We start from the raw sequence: 17,384 nt of genomic DNA on the forward strand, positions 1-17,384 counted from the left end.
GATGCTGGCCTAGATGGGCCAGTTGGCCTGATCCAGCAGGCTCGTCTCATGTTCTTATGCTCTTACATAAAGATGGGAATGCCTGAACACTAGAAGACAACACACAACTCTGCCCAGATTACAAGTGATCATCACTGTGTAGTTCTGCCCTGGAGTGCAGGGTTTCCCCCAACAACTTGCCAGTGTATGCAGGCAGGGAGCTGATCTGAATCAGGATTGCATTGAAACAAGTAGGACCTTTTTTGTAATGCAAACTGCAGATATAGGGAACCTGAATCAGGCTAGAACTGCAGTAGAGGATAAAGGCATAAAGCTCACCCACACTAGGATCCAGAGAGACCCTTGGCTAATTTACCTCATCTGACAACACCATTGCTGAGGAAACTTCAGTGAAGCTCAAATCAGCCAAAACAAAAACTTTGGAGATTAGCCTTGAAAATGTGTCCTCTGGCTAAGGAAAAAAAAGTTGGTAAGTCTGTAACCTGTTCCTTTGATAACTTTGTACTGCTGTAGGGCTTTTAGTCTTGTCTGAAAACAAAACATTTCTATACTTAAGAATTATACACATTCCTTATCTTTAATGTAGAGGCTAATGTCTTTGGGAAACTTGGGTTATAGTTGTGAAAGCCTGGAACATGTGAAACATAAGAAAGGAGAAGGTGCCTCTGAGCATGTGCTAAGTGCCTTTCTCTTAGCGCCGAATGACCATTAGCACCCCTTGCATGCATTTGATGTTAGGGGCCAAGCAAGGGGTTGGAACTTCTAGTAAGGCTTGATCTTTAGCAACTCAGTTGGAGGATATAAACATCTGCCTTCCTTTTTGTTTGACCTTACCAGACTCCCCATTGACTGTCGTAGAGAGCAGAATCCCGTTCCGTGCCCGGTACTTCCGGGCAAAGGGGCGAGTTTGTGGCCACTTCCGAAGCTCAGGCCGCCATCGGGCGTGCACGCGGCACGCCAGCGCACCATCGTGACACACAGGAAGGAGGTGGGGCGGCTGAAGGCCATTTAAGGCCGCTCTGCCAGCCTCCCGCCCTCCTTTGAATTTTGGCGGCTGAGGCTTTGTGGCGGCGGCTGCTGCGCGGCGCGGGGGGCCTCCCGGCGCGGGCGAGGCCTTCCGGCCGCTGCGGGGCCTTTGGTGAGCCGGCCTTTGGCGGCTGAGGCTTTGTGGCGGCGGCTGCTGCGCGGCGCGGGGAGCCTCCCGGCGCGGGCGAGGCCTTCCGGCCGCGGTGGAGCCTTTGGTGAGCCGGCCTTGCGGGGGCAGCGGCGGCGGCGGGACGCGGGGGGCCTTCTGGCCGCGATGGGCCGGCCTTCCAGCTGCAACGAGACACGTGAGGACTTCCAGCGGCGGCGAGGCGCGGGAGGACTTTCAGCCGCGGCGAGGTGGTGTAAGGAAGATTTATGGTTGCATTCCTAAGCACACTTAGAGAATAAATAAGGCCCACTGAATACAGGGAGAATTACTTCTAAGTAGCATAGAAAGGATCAGCCTGCTTATGCTATTCTTCTCAGTTGCACTCGGTAGAATAAGATCTAAACTAGTGCTTTGTTGTTTGATTTTTAATCATGCAATGAGTGCCTGCCAGGGACCTTTACCAGCTTCTTTTTAATTACTTGGTTGGCTTCTTGGTTTATCTTCCCAGTTACCATCAAGAGGTCTTTTTTCAGCCCTTGCACTCGGTAAAATAAGATCTAAACTAGTGCTTTGTTGTTTGATTGTTAATCAGGCAATGAGTGCCAGCCAGGGACATTTACCAGCTTCTTTTTAATTACTTGGTTGGCTTCTTGGTTTATCTTGAAAGCACCATCCTGTGCATCAGTGAGAATTTCAAGCATGGCAACGAGGTTAATAAAGATTTTGGCCCCCAAACTACTTGATTAGTCCTGTTGATTCTCTGTGGCTGTTCATAAAAAGGCAGCTGCTTCATTATCCTGATCTACCCATGGAATTATAAAGAGCAAGCTAGCATTTAATCCATGTTTTTCAAAGTATCCTAGCAGGAGGATATGTTAATATGCAGTGGAGATGGAAAATGCATCTGAAGTTTAAATGAGTCAGAACTGCAGATCCCTGGATAGTGGGAATTCAGGTGGTTGATTTTTTGTTTGAACATCAAAACCATTCAGTACAATTTAGTTGAGTGTTTTTGTTTAAAAAACAGCTGCTTATTTTTGTTGTCAATCATTTAATTCCTATTTAATTCACTGCACAGAATGGTGAATCAATGTGATACAATGGGTGACAATACTGTTTAAAAAGGGATTCAGCTGAAGAACCAAACTGAGGTATCAAACAGTTTACGAAAATGAAAAGCTAGGTGATCTTATGATTATAAGTCAGCCTTCCCTAACCTGGTTTCCTCCAGAGCTTAGCAGCCATGGGTTAAGAACATAAGCAGAACCCGCTGGATCAGGCCAGTGGCCCATCTAGTCCAGCATCCTGTTCTCACAGTGGCCAACCAGGTGCCTGGGGGAAGCCCGCAAGCAGGACCCAAGTGCAGGAACACTCTCCTCTCCTGAGGCTTCTGGCAGCTGGTTTTCAGAAGCATACTGCCTCTGACTAGGGTGGCAGAGCACAGCCATCATGGCTAGTAGCCATTGATAGCCCTGTCCTCCATGAATTTGTCTAATCCTCTTTTAAATTTAATCCTCCTTTAAATTTCAGCCTCCTGCTGCCTGTGGCCGCCACTTCTTTTGCAGAATAACCTAGAAAGATGCTCTGTCATAACGTAGCGGCCATTTGGATTGGAGCAATGCAATGTAATTACAAAGAGCAGGGGCTTTTTGAGGAGGGTGGGGGGCAGCTGGAGACAGAAGGGAGGCGGCAGGAGCCTGTAGGGACCCCAGTTAGTGCTGCAACCTCACCTCCAAAACTACCTCAACTCCAAAATGCAAAGGGAACTCATCCCCCCTTTTTTCACTGTTAAGCTTCTCCCCCCCCCCAAATACATTCTTCAAACCCAGGTAAAAATATATGAACCTTTCCATCAGTTAAGTCCCATAAACCTCTGTCCTAAAACCCATTTAATCTGTGATATTCTGAGTAAACACACATAGGATTCTGCTGTATGTGTGCAATCACATGCACCCTTCCAGGGGAAGAAGTAACGAGACACTCGGGGATTTTCTCATAAGTAAGTATGCATAGAATTGGTCCAATTCATATTTCTCTGAGTAAATTATTTAAACATAATGGAATTAATCACGTGCAGGCTGCACATTTGCTTGCATCTTCACTTTAGCTAGTTTACAAACTGGTCTGTAGATAAGGTGCCCACCTTTTTACAGGCCTCTAGTCCTGTGCCTTTAAGGGTCATTTGATCTGCAGACATTAGAAGATGACATTGCTTAACTCCATGCCATCTAATAACTGCTGAATACGAACCTGCTATTAAAGGCACAACAACAAGCCAGAAGGATATGTGGGGCCAGGGCAGCCCCCAGCAGAGGCTGCTCAGAAAAAGTGTCCCTTCCCAGCTACGCTCGAGGGCTATGGACCTTGCTTGCAGACTGCCCAGTTATGGGGGGACTCATTTTATGATGTGGTTTTTCTTTATTATGCGGTTTTCCGGATCCTATGGACGCACTGGTCCAGGGGACAATTGATGAAGACATACAGTTGGGCAGGGTTATTGGCCCCTTCCCATCATCCCCTACCTCTGCTCTCTCAGCGCCCCCCCCGTATAGTGCCCAAAGTGGCAGTGGGCAAAGTCTACCTGATTCACCATCTGTCATACAAGTGGGGTCACTCAGTGATGCCTTATGGGCAAGTGTGGCAGCTAATCTGCCTGCATTGCCGGCCGTTACACACGGTGGATTTTGAGCTGCTGAGTTTTGCCTATTAAGTCAACTGTGCAGCAGAGCATTACCTAGGGGCTGCTGTATTCTTGCATGGAGCACTTCAGCCCCTTCTTGGAGACGAGAGGGCTCAGAAGCAGTGGGGCACTACTTTCCTGATGGCACAGTTTATAGCGTAGCTATGAACTGGGGGGTTCCTTTGGCAGCTGGGGAAAGGGAAGATCCTGCCCCAGTGTTCACCTTCCAGGGTATGAAGACTGACTTTTGGACCCAGGGCTGCAGGCTCCCCTGGAAAAGCTTGAACTGTTGCAGATCAAGATCCTGCAGTTTTCAGGGGCTGGGGAAGGTGTTTGCTTCCTCCCCTTCAGGTGTTGGGGGCCTTCTACGGTGGGGGTGATGGTGCCATAACAGGGATTTCACAGCCTTACCACAAGTTCAAAGTTTTTGGCTGCCTTGTGCGCCAACCTGTGGTGGCCCCCTCCTTTCCTGCGGCGCGTCAATGGTGTTTCAGTTAGAGGAAGGACCGACTCAGCTAGTCCCATACCGCATACTGGGAGATGGGGGAAGGGAGTCAGAGATGGCCATATGCCTATCTGCTGCCCCAGCATGCTCACCAGCTATCAGAGGGCAGGAGGGGATTCCTGGGAGTTAGGGGCTGGCAGGGGCTATGCAAAGTGTGGCCTATCCCTATGAATCACGTGCTGGAATTCATCACATGGTAGGAGTGTATCTTGTCTGTCAGTGTGTCGCAAGGTAGGCTGGCAGGGGCCCTTTAGGACCATTCAGATGTCTTGGGATATGTCAGGTGCTGGCCAGCTGGCCCATGCACACCCCCATACCCCTTATCCTCATCCTCCATGTTCACCTGACCCGCCAGGGATGGTTGATCAGGGAGGTGCCCTGAGACCATCATGCTTCAAAGCTCAGCAGTTGCATGTAGCGGCCCTCACACTTAATTCGGAGCTTTCCGGATGGGGGGCGAGGGTGTTTGGGGGCCAGGTCAGACTTCCAGGCAGACCAGGGGTGCAAGAGTTAGTCCACATTATTTTACCCTCCCCCTGGACTGGACATTTCCCCATGACGGCGTCATAGTGTTTTTGGCCTGAAGCTACAGGCCTGGTTGCCTGATATTCAGGGGGAGGGATCTTCCCTTATAAAGTTTCAGTCTAGTGTCGCAGTGCCTGGGAGCAGACCCATGGGGGTTTGAGGGACATGCTCCTCCGGAATGGGGTTTGCCTACCCGGCAGTGGAATTGCCTACCTGGGACGGTCCATTTGGTTTTGGTATATGCAGGTGCATGCCATTAGGAGGTGGAAGTAGGGGGCGCATGGAATACATTCACCCTGGGGGTGAGTCTGAAGGTCCGCGACCCAACTGTTCATGATTGTTTCTGTTTTGGCAGGTTGCTGGATGGGGATGGAGCAGACGCGCAGCCTACTCTGCAGTCATGGCATGATCTCATAGGCTGGCCTTGGGGCCGCAAACGCACATTGGTTCACAGCTGGGCCTCGGATGGTGGGCCACAGTTTGGTGGCTGGGTCAACAGAGTATGCACTGGAATGGTCTCCTACCCATGTTTTTCCAGCAGGGTTCAGGGCGGAAGGTTCTGCAGGTGGTGGTCATTCCCCTGGGTGGGAATTACCTTGGTTACTGAAGGGCAAGACATGTGAGGACATGCAGTTGAGGCCACAATAGCATCTGTTCGTCTGCTGTGGTCAGACATGGAGGGCAAGGCCCTCAGTGGCAGGCATGTGAGGACATGCAGTTGAGGCTTCGGTAGCCTCGGGTCGTCTGCTGTGGTCAGACATGGAGGGCAAGGCCCTCAGTGGCAGGCATGTGAGGACATGCAGTTGAGGCCTCGGTAGCCTCGGGTCGTCTGCTGTGGTCAGACATGGAGGGCAAGGCCCTCAGTGGCAGGCATGTGAGGACATGCAGTTGAGGCCTCGGTAGCCTTGGGTCGTCTGCTGTGGTCAGACATGGAGGGCAAGGCCCTCAGTAGTAGGCATGCGTGGACATGCAGTCGTGGGGCAACGATGGCATCTTCCAGATGGACCTGCAGAGGGGTCTGCACGAGATTCTTATCGGGTGTGGGGTAAAGGAGACTAAGCAGAGGCTTGTCCCCCTTTTGTGGCAAAGAAGTGCGGGAAAAGGTTTAAAGGGAAAGGGCAGCTAGGTGACACCTTTAGGCACCTTTGGGGGCAATTGGCAGTCCGGGGGCCTGCAGCTCAGGGCTGTACGGCCCAGGGGGCAGAACACGGGCCGCCTTTGGGGCCAACGTGCCTCATCCGCTCGGAGTTTCACGGCTCTGGGGGGCGGTGATGCGGGTTGGACCCCCTACACATCTTCAGGGTGTGGCTTGAGCTGGGGTCTGGCACAGGGCAGCCCCGGGCTCAGGCAAGGTTTAGTCGCCCTATGGCTGCAAGCAGGCTTTGCCTGGATCATCAGAATGCTCCCGCACTTGATTTCCCCTCTGCAGGTTCATTATTCTAATTGATTCCGTTTAATAAAGTGGCCCATGATTTAACCCAATGAATGGTGTTTGTGTTTTATTTCGGCAATAGGCCACAAAAGAGAGCCATATCTTCCACTGTTTTGCAGTGGCTAAGCTTCAGTCTGTCTGTCTCCTGTAGCCTCATGGCTTGCCAGCTGTGCTGTGGAGATCAGCTTTCTGTACACATAGTCCATAAGCTCCCCTGAAGCTTCCGGACATCTTAACAGAGTGTTACAGAGATGGTGGTGTAATTATTTGCTTGCTTACTTACTTACTTCATTCATATCCTGCTTTTTCTCCAAGGAGCTCAAGGTAGCATACATGGTTTCCCTCTGATCTCCATTTTATCCTCACAACAACCCTGTGAGGTAGGTTAGGCTGAGATATAGTGTGTGGCTCAATGTACAAGCAGGCCACACTGGAAATAAACAGACACTCTTCCTGCAGGCAGCAAATCTGCTAACCCTGTATCAGATTCTGGAACAGCCTCCTGATCCCAATGATGCTTCATCTTCAGCATGCACCAATTTGCACTACTCTCTCCCTCTCTATCCGCTTCTTCTCAAATAAAAATGGAAAAAATGACTTCCAAACTGTTCTGCCTTGCCTAATTCCACTATCTGAGGAGTGTCATGTTCACAGACTCTGGCAGGCATTGTATTCCAAAAACCAAAGAGATATGCTCAGATATCAGGAATACACCTTTTGTTGTTAGCTCCCATTGATGAAAACTACCTACTGTTCATCCTGGTTATTAGGATAAATTATTCAACTAGATTAACAATAGATGCTAGGAGACAATCCTGAATGATTAATATGTTTTGTGTTTTTTCTCTCCTTCAGGCTACAGGGGCCAGGCTAGGTATGCTTGCCCAAAACATTGCTAACCTTGGGACAGGGATTATTATATCATTGGTCTACGGCTGGGAGCTGACCCTTGTCATCTTGGCTATTGTGCCAGTCATTGCCATAGCAGGACTCATTGAAATGAGAATGTTGTCTGGACATGCCAAGAAAGATAAGAAGGAACTTGAAAGCGCAGGGAAGGTAAGTCTCTGTTAAATCGTTCTATCTAATAACAAACTCGGGTGGTTGAATGCCGACAGAATTAGAACCAAAACAGGGCCACTATGTCCATCTGCTTCCCTGAACCCCTAGGTATCTTGAAGAAAAAATACTTTTAAGAAAGGAAGCACTTCTTGCCCAAACACAAAAAAGCCCAGTAAGGTCTTGCTAGGCAGCCTCTGAGAGCCAGGGCATGTTGCATATAACCAGGAAAAGAATAATGGAAAACTAGGTGAGAGGGAAGATTGAATAGGCCTGACTGAGTGTCTTATAGTTTGTAGCATCCTAGAGAAGGGCACTCCCGACTGACTGGAACCCTAAACATGAATACCCCTATTTGGGAATGAAAAAATACACTACGACAACCTTTGCCAACCAGGCTGGCTGGGACTGATAGAAGTTGTAATCCAAAACATCTGGAGGGCATTAGTTTGGTGAAGGTTGCATGATGACATCTTGCTGCGGGCTGTACTTGTTGAATGAGTTCTTGTCCTGCGCCGCCCTTTTTTGCTGGTCACCATGCCCGTGAGATTTTTCAGAACACATTCCAGGTTTCGCCTTTCAAGTTCTTCCTCGCAATCGACTCTCCATCACCTCCCACCTCCTCCAACTCCCCCCCCACATCTTTCACCGTTGCTGGTTTACTAACCTAATGCCACCACTGATGCCCCCTCCATAGGTTATGCTGGAGCTTTCTCACACCCAGTGAGGTGAAGTACCACTTTGCCACATCCTAGTGTTGCCCCAACTTCTGGGAGGAGGGGCATTATTTGGGGTGGAGCTTCAGCATGAGGACCCCCACTCGGACGGAACAGAAAGAAGCTGCAGTATAGCACCTCCCATGCTGCTAGCACAACATGAGAGGAGGACTCCTTACAACATTATCCTCCAGATTGCTAATTCTATTTGAGGCTGAAATGATGCCAGCTGGTCTCTAACTCTAATGAGGCTGAAAACCAAAAAGGATGTGATGGGAGGGGGAGAGGATCCTGCGATTTCCACATCCCCTCCCTCCTGCAGGCACTTTAACTTGGGACTATTGTGTCATTTTCAGAGTAGAGGGAAACTAAGAACGTAAGAAGAGCCTGCTGGATCAGGCCAATGGCCCATCTAGTCCAGCATCCTCTTCTCACTGTGACCAACCACATGCCCATGGGAAGTGCAAAAGCAGGACCTGAGCATAAGGGCACTCTGCCCTCCTGTGGTTTCCAGCACCTGGTGTTCAGAAGCATACTGCCTCTGACCATGGAGGGAGAGCATAGCCACCATGGCTGATAGCCACTGGTAGGCTTGTCCTCCATGAATTTTTCAATATTTGTTATTGTTTTATTATGTTACTTACTACAAAAAAATTATCAAAGCAAAACTTCTTGTAAAGACATCCAAGCTGGCAGCCATCACTGCCTCTTGGGGGAGCACATTACATGGCTTCTTCTGTGTTTTGTCTTTCTTTCGTCTACCCTGAATCTTACAACGTTCGGCTTCATTGAATGTCCCCAAGTTATAGCATTATGAGAGAGGGAGAAAAACTTTTCTCCTTCCACTTTCTCCATGCCCTGCCTAATTTTACACGCTTCTGTCATGTTCTCCCTTTACTTGTTTTTTCTCTAAATGAAAAAGCTTGCTGGGTTGTAGCTGGTACCTGGAACCAGTTCTGCTTTGGTGTCCACAATGAGCCTTGAAGCCCGTCTATTAGGACTCCCACCAGTGGAGAGCCACATCATAAGAGCATGGTGATGTTTACTCTGCATAGCTCTGTCCCCAAGTCCTGCTCACCAAGAGAAAATTATAACTGGGAACTAGTTGCTTTGCCAGTAGCAACTGAATTTATCTCTCTTACAGATTGCAACAGAAGCGATTGGCAATATCCGGACTGTTGTTTCCCTCACTCAGGAAATAAAATTTGAACAAATGTATGGAGAAAATTTGCAAGGGCCATACAGGTGACAGAAACTGAACTTTTTGATCAACTCTTAAAAAGACATGGTTAGGATTGCACTGTAAGCCTGGATCTAACTCTTAGTTTAAAGGACAATTACTTTTAAAGCAACATCCTGGGAATCGGCTCCGGATTAGCTCCAGACTTATACTGCAATCCTAATTATGCCTACTCAGAAATAAGCCGTATTATATTCAGTGGGGCTTATTCCCAGGTAAATGGGGTTAGGACTGCAGTCTTAGTCACACTTAAGAATAAGCCCATTGTATTCATTGGGTCTACTTTACTTATGTTTCAGTCAGGATCCGACAGAAAATGTTTTGCCTAGAGCGAAATCTCAGGGTCCTAGGCCACCTGCCATTCAGTTCATAAGATGAAGTACAACATACCTATATCCCTGTACCTGTGCTGTGTATTTTTCCACAACCAATGATTTGATCTATGGGAGGTATGACTAGCAGGTGGGTGGTAGCACTGCAGCAGGGATTTGATATGGCTGGCCTTGTGGTTCCTCCATATTCTAGGACTGTGCATCTCACATGGAATTTCCACGCTTTTTATTGAGACAGTTGGAGTGTGTACATTAATGTACACATTATGTTGACCACCACGACAGGGGCTTCTTGGTGGTAGTTCCCCATTTGTGAAATGCTCTCCTTAATGAGGTGCATCAGTCACCTTCATTATTAACTTTTAGGAGAATTTTAAAAACATTCCAGTTTACCCAGGCATTTGATGGCTGAAAGACCTGTCTCTGGCCACCCTGAAATTTTTAGTTTTGAGTGGGTGATTGCTTTTAGGAGTCTTTAACTGTTTTTAGAAGTTTTAATTGTATTGTGTTTGCCACCTTGGGCTCCTTTGAAGGAAAGGGGGATGATGATAATGATATATTTAAAAAACACAGAACGCTATTCACTTGTTGTTACAGGAATTCTGTGCAGAAAGCACATATCCACGGACTGACTTTTGGCTTTTCTCAAGCAATTATGTACTTTACCTATGCGGGTTGCTTTCAACTTGGTGCCTACCTTGTGGAGAATAAATTCATGGAGTATAAGGCTGTTTTCTTGTAAGATCTCTGTCATTTTTCTTTTTAATCCATGCAAGTCTTACTGAATTGTATGGGCTTATTGTATTGTCTAGGTTTATTTATGATTGACAGTGGCTTGGAATTGTTTATCAGTTCTTATATGGGCTGAATCAGGCCCATATAATTCTACTTAAATAGAAGCTATAGCTATGGGATAGAGTTCATGTCTTCCTGTTGCATCCTTCCTCCAGACAAAATTGTCCTGCTTTTGGGCTTGTCCAAAAGTGGTATAACATTCACATATGCACATAGAATCCAACAAACCAGGACTGAAATGCATGATCGATATTCCACAAACAATATGGGAAACAACTATGTCATTTGGGCCCACGTGTTAGATTTCACACGCATATGTCAGATCATTGGTCCATTAGCCCAGAGGTGACCAACCTGTTGCCCTCTCAATGTTGTTGGGCCCTAACTCCCATCAACCCCAGCCAGCATGGCCAATGGTCGGAGATGATAGCAGCTGTGACCATCTAGATGTTGTTAGACTACATATTAGCCACTTGATCTAGTCTAATATTGGCTACTCTAACTGGCAATGGCTCCCACAGGCCTTTCACATAATCTGCTACTTGATTCTTCTAAGCGGAGATACCAGGATTTGAATCTAGGACTTTATGCATGCACAACTGATTGTTCCCCTTGTTGCATACATCCTTAATAAGACAGAAGATAATCTGAACTGGCCCACAATAAACTGTCCTTATGATTCTGCATTCAGCACCATGTCAGTGCAGAGATATCCTTGAAACCATTGTTGTCATGCAATTATTTCTTATTGCTGTTTCATAGCAAATAAAACTAAGGCTTGACTGCTTGGAGGCCCAAATGATTAAGAAAATGGAAGCACGGCAAGGTTTTTAGCATTCTGTATCATTTTTGTTTGTTTGTACTTCTAGGGTAATCTCCAGTGTTGTCTTTGGTGCCATGGCAGTAGGACAGACAGCTTCATTTACACCAGACTATGCCAAAGCCAAGATATCTGCAGCTCAGATGTTCATGCTGTTTAACAGAGTTCCCTTAATAGACAATTACAGTGATGAAGGACTGAAGCCTGTAAGATGATACCTGGACATTATTTTTTACCCCAGAAAAGTTTTCAGTACTTGAGTTTGCTAACTTATGAGTTTAAAGTATATGAGTTATTTATTGCCAGAGCCACTAAACTACGATATTTGATTTTGTTTCATTTTATTCCTATCGATGTAGCCCCTCACATTTCCATCTTTCTTCTCCACTTAAATTATATATATGCTTTGTCCAGCAAAGAAGCACGTGCAATTCTTAATGCCCATTTTGGAGACATGTGTGCCTCCAAGGCATAGTCAATTGGACTCCACATACTTGTGACTTCATACCATACTGCTTCCTTGCCCATCAGTGCAGGTGTTGGTCCCTGCAGTACCATAGTGGTCTATGTAACTTGCACAGCAGGAATTATGCTTTAAGTGTAGCACCTTCTTTAAGGTACCTGGTCTGTTTATATTCTTCCACTTTAGCCCCAAAACAGGGGCATGAAGTCTGGATGCACTTGTAATAAAAAGCATGGGAAGCAGCTGAGACAGACTGGCTAAGTGTGACACTAAACCATGGGTTAGCACTATGGGAATAAGCCTTTGTGAACTGAAAAAGGGTTGCATGCTTCCTCCTCTGCTGCCAAGATTTGATTTTGCCTCCTTCAAATATCTGCTTTAAACCAGGAATGTGTGTTTACAACAAACAATGGCTAGTTAAACAAGTCAGCTCCATAATTCATAGTTTGAAGCTGGCTTATTTAGCAACTAGCCAGAGTTTGTTGTGAACCAGGATTCCCGGTTCTTACATAACACTTAGCCAAGGTTTAGTGAAGGCAAAACTAATATTGACAGAAATCCTCTTCCCAGCTGTGCAGGAGAAAGGGAGAGCATGTGAACCTGATACTTTCCTGAGGCACTGAAGGAGGCTCACCCATGTAGTGCTAACCACAGGTGGAGACCCTTTGGCCCTCTGGATGTTGCTGAACTACAACTCCTATCACCTGTGGTCATTGGCCATGCTGATTGGGGCTGATGGATGTTGTAGTTCAGCAGCATCTGGAGGGACACATGTTCCCCACACCTGTCTAAACCATAGTTTATCATTGTGCACAAACACAATCTTCATGCAGGAGGCCAGCCCACAATCCCACCCTTCCAAAAAATGCTCAGTTTTCTAATTTCAAAAATCTTGTCAGTTGTAAAGAATACAGTGATGGACCTGTACTTTCTCATTACATCAAAGGAAAGTTGCAAAGACCTCCATGTTACATCTGTACCACCCCCTTGCCCAGATCTTAATGTCATTTCCGATGCACTATGTGTTGGCATGCAATCACTCAGCCATTTTTCTGAAATAGATGAATACTGCTTTTAATTCCAGGAAAAGTTTAGCGGCAATGTTGCATTTAAGGAAGTGGCCTTCAACTATCCCACCCGGCCAGATGTCTCAGTGCTCCATGGGCTGAATGTCGCCGGGCTGAAGGGACAGACATTAGCCCTTGTAGGAAGCAGTGGCTGTGGAAAGAGCACGCTAGTCCAGTTGCTTGAAAGGTTCTATGATCCCCTCAATGGAGAAGTGGTAAGTTATTTGCCTGGGTTTTCTATACAAGATGAATGCCAACTAGTGATACATTATGTAATTTTCATTTCATGGTAGTTTTCATTTTGGGATGAACCTTTAACTCTAACTTGTAGTGGAGACTGGTGGCCCCAATGTTAGTGGGGCAGTGAATTTGTCTAGGTTTTAGTCTGAACTTTCAAGGAGCTCTGCAAGGTGAAAGCACCTAACTTGCAAATGGGACAGAGTTGGTTACAAACACAACATTACATACATAACATAGCATACTTAAAGCACATTACTTCACCCAAAGAATCCTGGGAACTGTAGTTTGTTATTCGTCCGGGAACTGTAACTCTGTGAGGCCTAAGCTACAGTTGTCAGGATTCTTTGGGGGAAGTGACATGCTTTAACTGTATAGTGTGTATGCAGCCTACGTTTTGATAGATATCCTGCCTACCTGTTTTCATTCTTGGATTGCAGCTCCTGACATATTTTTCCATTACAAAAAGTGGCCACTGCAGGCAGCTCTATTTGAATCTGGCTTGTGATAGGGAGTAAAGAGTTAAGAGTCTCCTCCCCCCCCCAAGCATAGCCACTTAGTTTCTCCCAACCTCTACCTCCCCAGGCTGCTGTTAGAACTCTCATGGCACATGTAGTTTGACCCTGAGAGGGAATGGCTGCATAAGGCAGGAGAATGTTGGAATCTGTGGCCCTCCAGAAGTTGTTGGACCACAACTCCCATCAGCCACAGCCAACATGGCCCGTGGTTGGGGAAGATGGAAGATGTAGTTGAGCAGCATCTGGAGGGCCATAGGTTTCCTCATCAGTGGCTGAATGCCACCTAGTGAATGCAGTGTAGTAAATTGATATTTAAACTGGGGCCTTCCTGGTTCAAAGCTTAGCCTGCAATCCTAAGCCCACTTACCTGGGAGTCAGCCCCACTGGATTCAATAGGACTTACCTCTGAGTTGATATGGTTGGTATTGCAGTCTAAATCTTACATTATCTCTCATAGCATCGTAACATGTTTTTATATGTTACCTGAATGAAGAGTGTTTGGGATGTCAGACAATACTTTTCAAGGGTTTATCAGCTGTCCACTATACATAATAGAAGTGTTGATACAGTACTATTCCCCCATCCCCAAAAATGCTCATGTTTCCCTGCTTCATAAATCTTTATTCTTCTTTTCTAGCTGCTGGATGGCAAAAATGCAAAGGAGTTAAATATCCAGTGGCTGCGGTCGCAGATTGGAATTGTCTCCCAAGAGCCAGTCCTATTTGACCGCAGCATTGCTGAGAACATCGCCTATGGAGATAACAGCAGAACGGTGTCATTTGATGAGGTGGTTGAAGCAGCCAAAGCAGCCAACATACACGCCTTCATTGAATCTTTGCCAGATGTAAGTTCCTTTTCAAATGTGCTTCACTGCAATCCTAGGTGCATTTCTTCTTGAGGAAACTTTCCTAAAATCGATGTGACCTACTTCTAATTAAGCGTGTTTCGTACTGAGGAGGTAGGCTTGATGTGAAAAATGAAACAAAATGGCATTTTAAAGGACAGAGGACTGTACATTTGCAACAGCACTGAGCCATTTAAAAAAAAAACTACCAGAAAATGTAAGATTTCTTGAATTATCTTTGTGTTAAGTTGCATGATTTGTGAAGTATAAATTATTCTCACTGCTACTCTCACTACAATAATCTTCGCACCATTTTATTCTGCTTCATAAGGTTGGAAGAAGCTTCTAGGGATTGATTTATACTGCCAAGTTCCCTATAGCCAATCATGCATATGCCAGTATACGAAATGCATGCAAAAAGTCTGTTGCAAACCAGGGATGGGAGGCTTTTTCAGCCGAAAGACCAGGTCTGGAACTTGCTCACCCTCATTTGGACCATTTTTGATAGGTGGGCAGGACCACCCACCGTCAGTCTTCTGACATCATTATGATGCCAGGTAGCAATTTCAGAGGGGTGTGCTGTCAGTGGGTCCCACTTTGTCCATTTGCAGGCGTGGTTTGAATCTGAACTGCACATGCAAACGGACTTTAAAGGAGCTCATTGTCAGTGAGCCTCCCTTGCAAAGGAACAAGGAGTACACTTTAAGAGTCCTGATCGTTCCTTTGCAGCCACATCTTCATCTGCTACACCTGCCGGCACATATGACATCAGGAGTGGGGCAGGTGGATATAGTTTGGGGGAAAGTAGCCAGTTTTAATTAGGCATCTGGGCCGGTGGGTCCCCATTGCTACTGATGTGAAGTACAATTACCTGGTAAGCTGGGAGCTTTCTGTCCCTTTTTTCTAGTGGCAATAATCACGGAAGTGACTGCCAGCTCAGTGTATGTGCAGTCTTTTTGTGTGTGCGTGCAGAGTTGAACACTGTATACATGATTGCATGGAGGAATTTAGCAATGTGAAATGCTCCAGCCTTTCACTATATAAAACTCCTGGTCTGATTTCCACCATGGTCTGATTTTTACCACTCCCCTGGCTTCCCCTGGAGAAATTGTGGCTAGTTCAGATGTTCTTTAATTGGGATGTTTTCCTAAGAGGATGGGCCGTAGCTCAGTATTAAAGGTACATCCTTTCAATCACCAGCTAAAACAGGGGTGGGGAACTGGCAGCCCTCCAAATGATGTTGTTGGACTCCAACTCCCACCAGAACCTGCCAGCATGGTTTAAGGTGAAGGATGATGGAAGCTGTAGTCCAACGACATCTGAAATGCCACAGGTTCCCCACCCGTTTTTAAACTGACTAATCTGTTTAACTGATTTAAAGTATTTCAGTGGACTAAAAAGGAGCCCCTAGTTAATTGGGCTGTAGACCTTTAACACAAACACTATGGTTGTTGATACAAGTGTCTAGAAACCCCTGCAGGTGGCAAGCACCATCTGCATTCTCCTTCTTTCTCACATCAGAAGAAATGCCACATCTAAAATGATGCCTGCTATGACATATGGGTGATTGAGCTGTACACAAAGAAAATGGACTTCTTTCTTCAGAAACATTGTTCTTTTCCATATGCAAATATATGCAAATTTAATCGGCAAATTAACAGAGTAAAACTGATTTAAAATTTCTTTAATTTGGCTGCAGCCCTGGTGGTAGAGCATTTGCACACAAAAGTTCTCATGTTCAATGCCTGGCATCTCCAGCTAGGACTGGAAATGTTCCCTGCCTCAAACCCCAGAGAGCTGCTACCAGTCAGACAAAACTGAGCTAGATAGACCAATGGTCTGACTCAGTGTAAGGCAGCTTTCTTTATCCCTCAAAGGTAATCTATCCTCATTCCCTGGGATGTTTATTCAAGCATGGATGCCCAAGATCACTTCATAAGCATATTTCACAATTGTTATCCTGACCAAGCCTTACTGATGTTCCACAATTCCACAGTATTGCACTGAGTTGTGAATCCCTGCGTCACATCATACCTTGGATGCTGTTGCTTACAAAGTCGTTATACCACAAGATGAAAAAGAAAGGACACCAGAACAGGGCCACTTACCCAAATATTCTTTTCATTCCTTGTGTAACAAGCCTTCAGTCAGCTGCTGGCCCCTTCCTTTGGACATTTTTGGGGGCCAATTTGTCTTTAGGTGCTGCATGATATTAAGGTATTTGCCACCCTTTTCTCCCAAGAGCATCCGTTCCCTTGTGCTGCAGAGGATAGTCTTTGGAGGGAAAGTGTTAAGAACATAAGAAAAACTTGCTGGCTCAGGCCAATAGCCCATCTAGTCTAGCATCCTGTTCTCACAGTGGCCAACCAGGTGTCCATGGGAAGTCCAAAAGCAGGACCTGAATGCAACAGCACTCTCCCCCCTTGTGTTTCTCAGCAACTGGCATTCAGGGGCCTACTGGCTTCAACAGCAGAGGTATCAATTGCTTTGTCAGAGAATTAGTAACAGAGAATAAAAGTCCGATTATGTTTCTAGTATAACTAATGGGACTGACATCTAAGACAAAATCCTATATGGATGTACTTACTAAACTAATATTTATTGTGCATAGCAATATAACACTGCTGTTGGTGACAAAGGAACTCAGCTCTCTGGAGGCCAAAAACAACGCATTGCTATTGCTCGTGCTCTCATCCGCCAACCAAGAGTTCTGCTACTGGACGAAGCGACCTCTGCGCTTGATACTGAAAGTGAAAAGGTAAATGCTTGCCTTTGTATTGGGTGCACTGAAGGCATAGGCCCCTGGTTATCATGGCTTCACATGACAGTATACCCCTCTACTCTGCAACACTGCTAGTCGACTGGAGGGTGGGGATAATACTTTTTTGGATAGTAGCACGTTAGATGTTAAATGCTTTGAACCCTTCAGCCATCTTTACAAAAACCCTGTAAGGTAAGTTAATATTAACTCCCATATTGCTTACTTGGTGGTATGGAGGAACTGGGGCTGACCATG

General features: G+C 46.2%; 1 protein-coding gene across 7 annotated transcripts in view; it reads left to right on the forward strand.

Moving 5' to 3' along the window:
* ABCB1 (ATP binding cassette subfamily B member 1) overlaps positions 1-17,384 on the forward strand; it is a 116,043-nt gene that overhangs the window by 94,294 nt on the left and 4,365 nt on the right. For all 7 annotated transcript variants that reach the window (XM_061585614.1, XM_061585616.1, XM_061585613.1 and 4 more), the window contains 7 exons: positions 7,133-7,336; positions 9,197-9,297; positions 10,222-10,362; positions 11,289-11,445; positions 12,787-12,984; positions 14,162-14,368; positions 16,980-17,126. In XM_061585614.1, coding sequence (XP_061441598.1) covers positions 7,133-7,336; positions 9,197-9,297; positions 10,222-10,362; positions 11,289-11,445; positions 12,787-12,984; positions 14,162-14,368; positions 16,980-17,126 — 1,155 coding nt within the window. The remainder of the gene's footprint in view (positions 1-7,132; positions 7,337-9,196; positions 9,298-10,221; positions 10,363-11,288; positions 11,446-12,786; positions 12,985-14,161; positions 14,369-16,979; positions 17,127-17,384) is intronic.

The sequence above is a fragment of the Rhineura floridana genome, chromosome 10 (assembly GCF_030035675.1).
Source record: "Rhineura floridana isolate rRhiFlo1 chromosome 10, rRhiFlo1.hap2, whole genome shotgun sequence".
Lineage (NCBI taxonomy): Eukaryota > Metazoa > Chordata > Lepidosauria > Squamata > Rhineuridae > Rhineura > Rhineura floridana.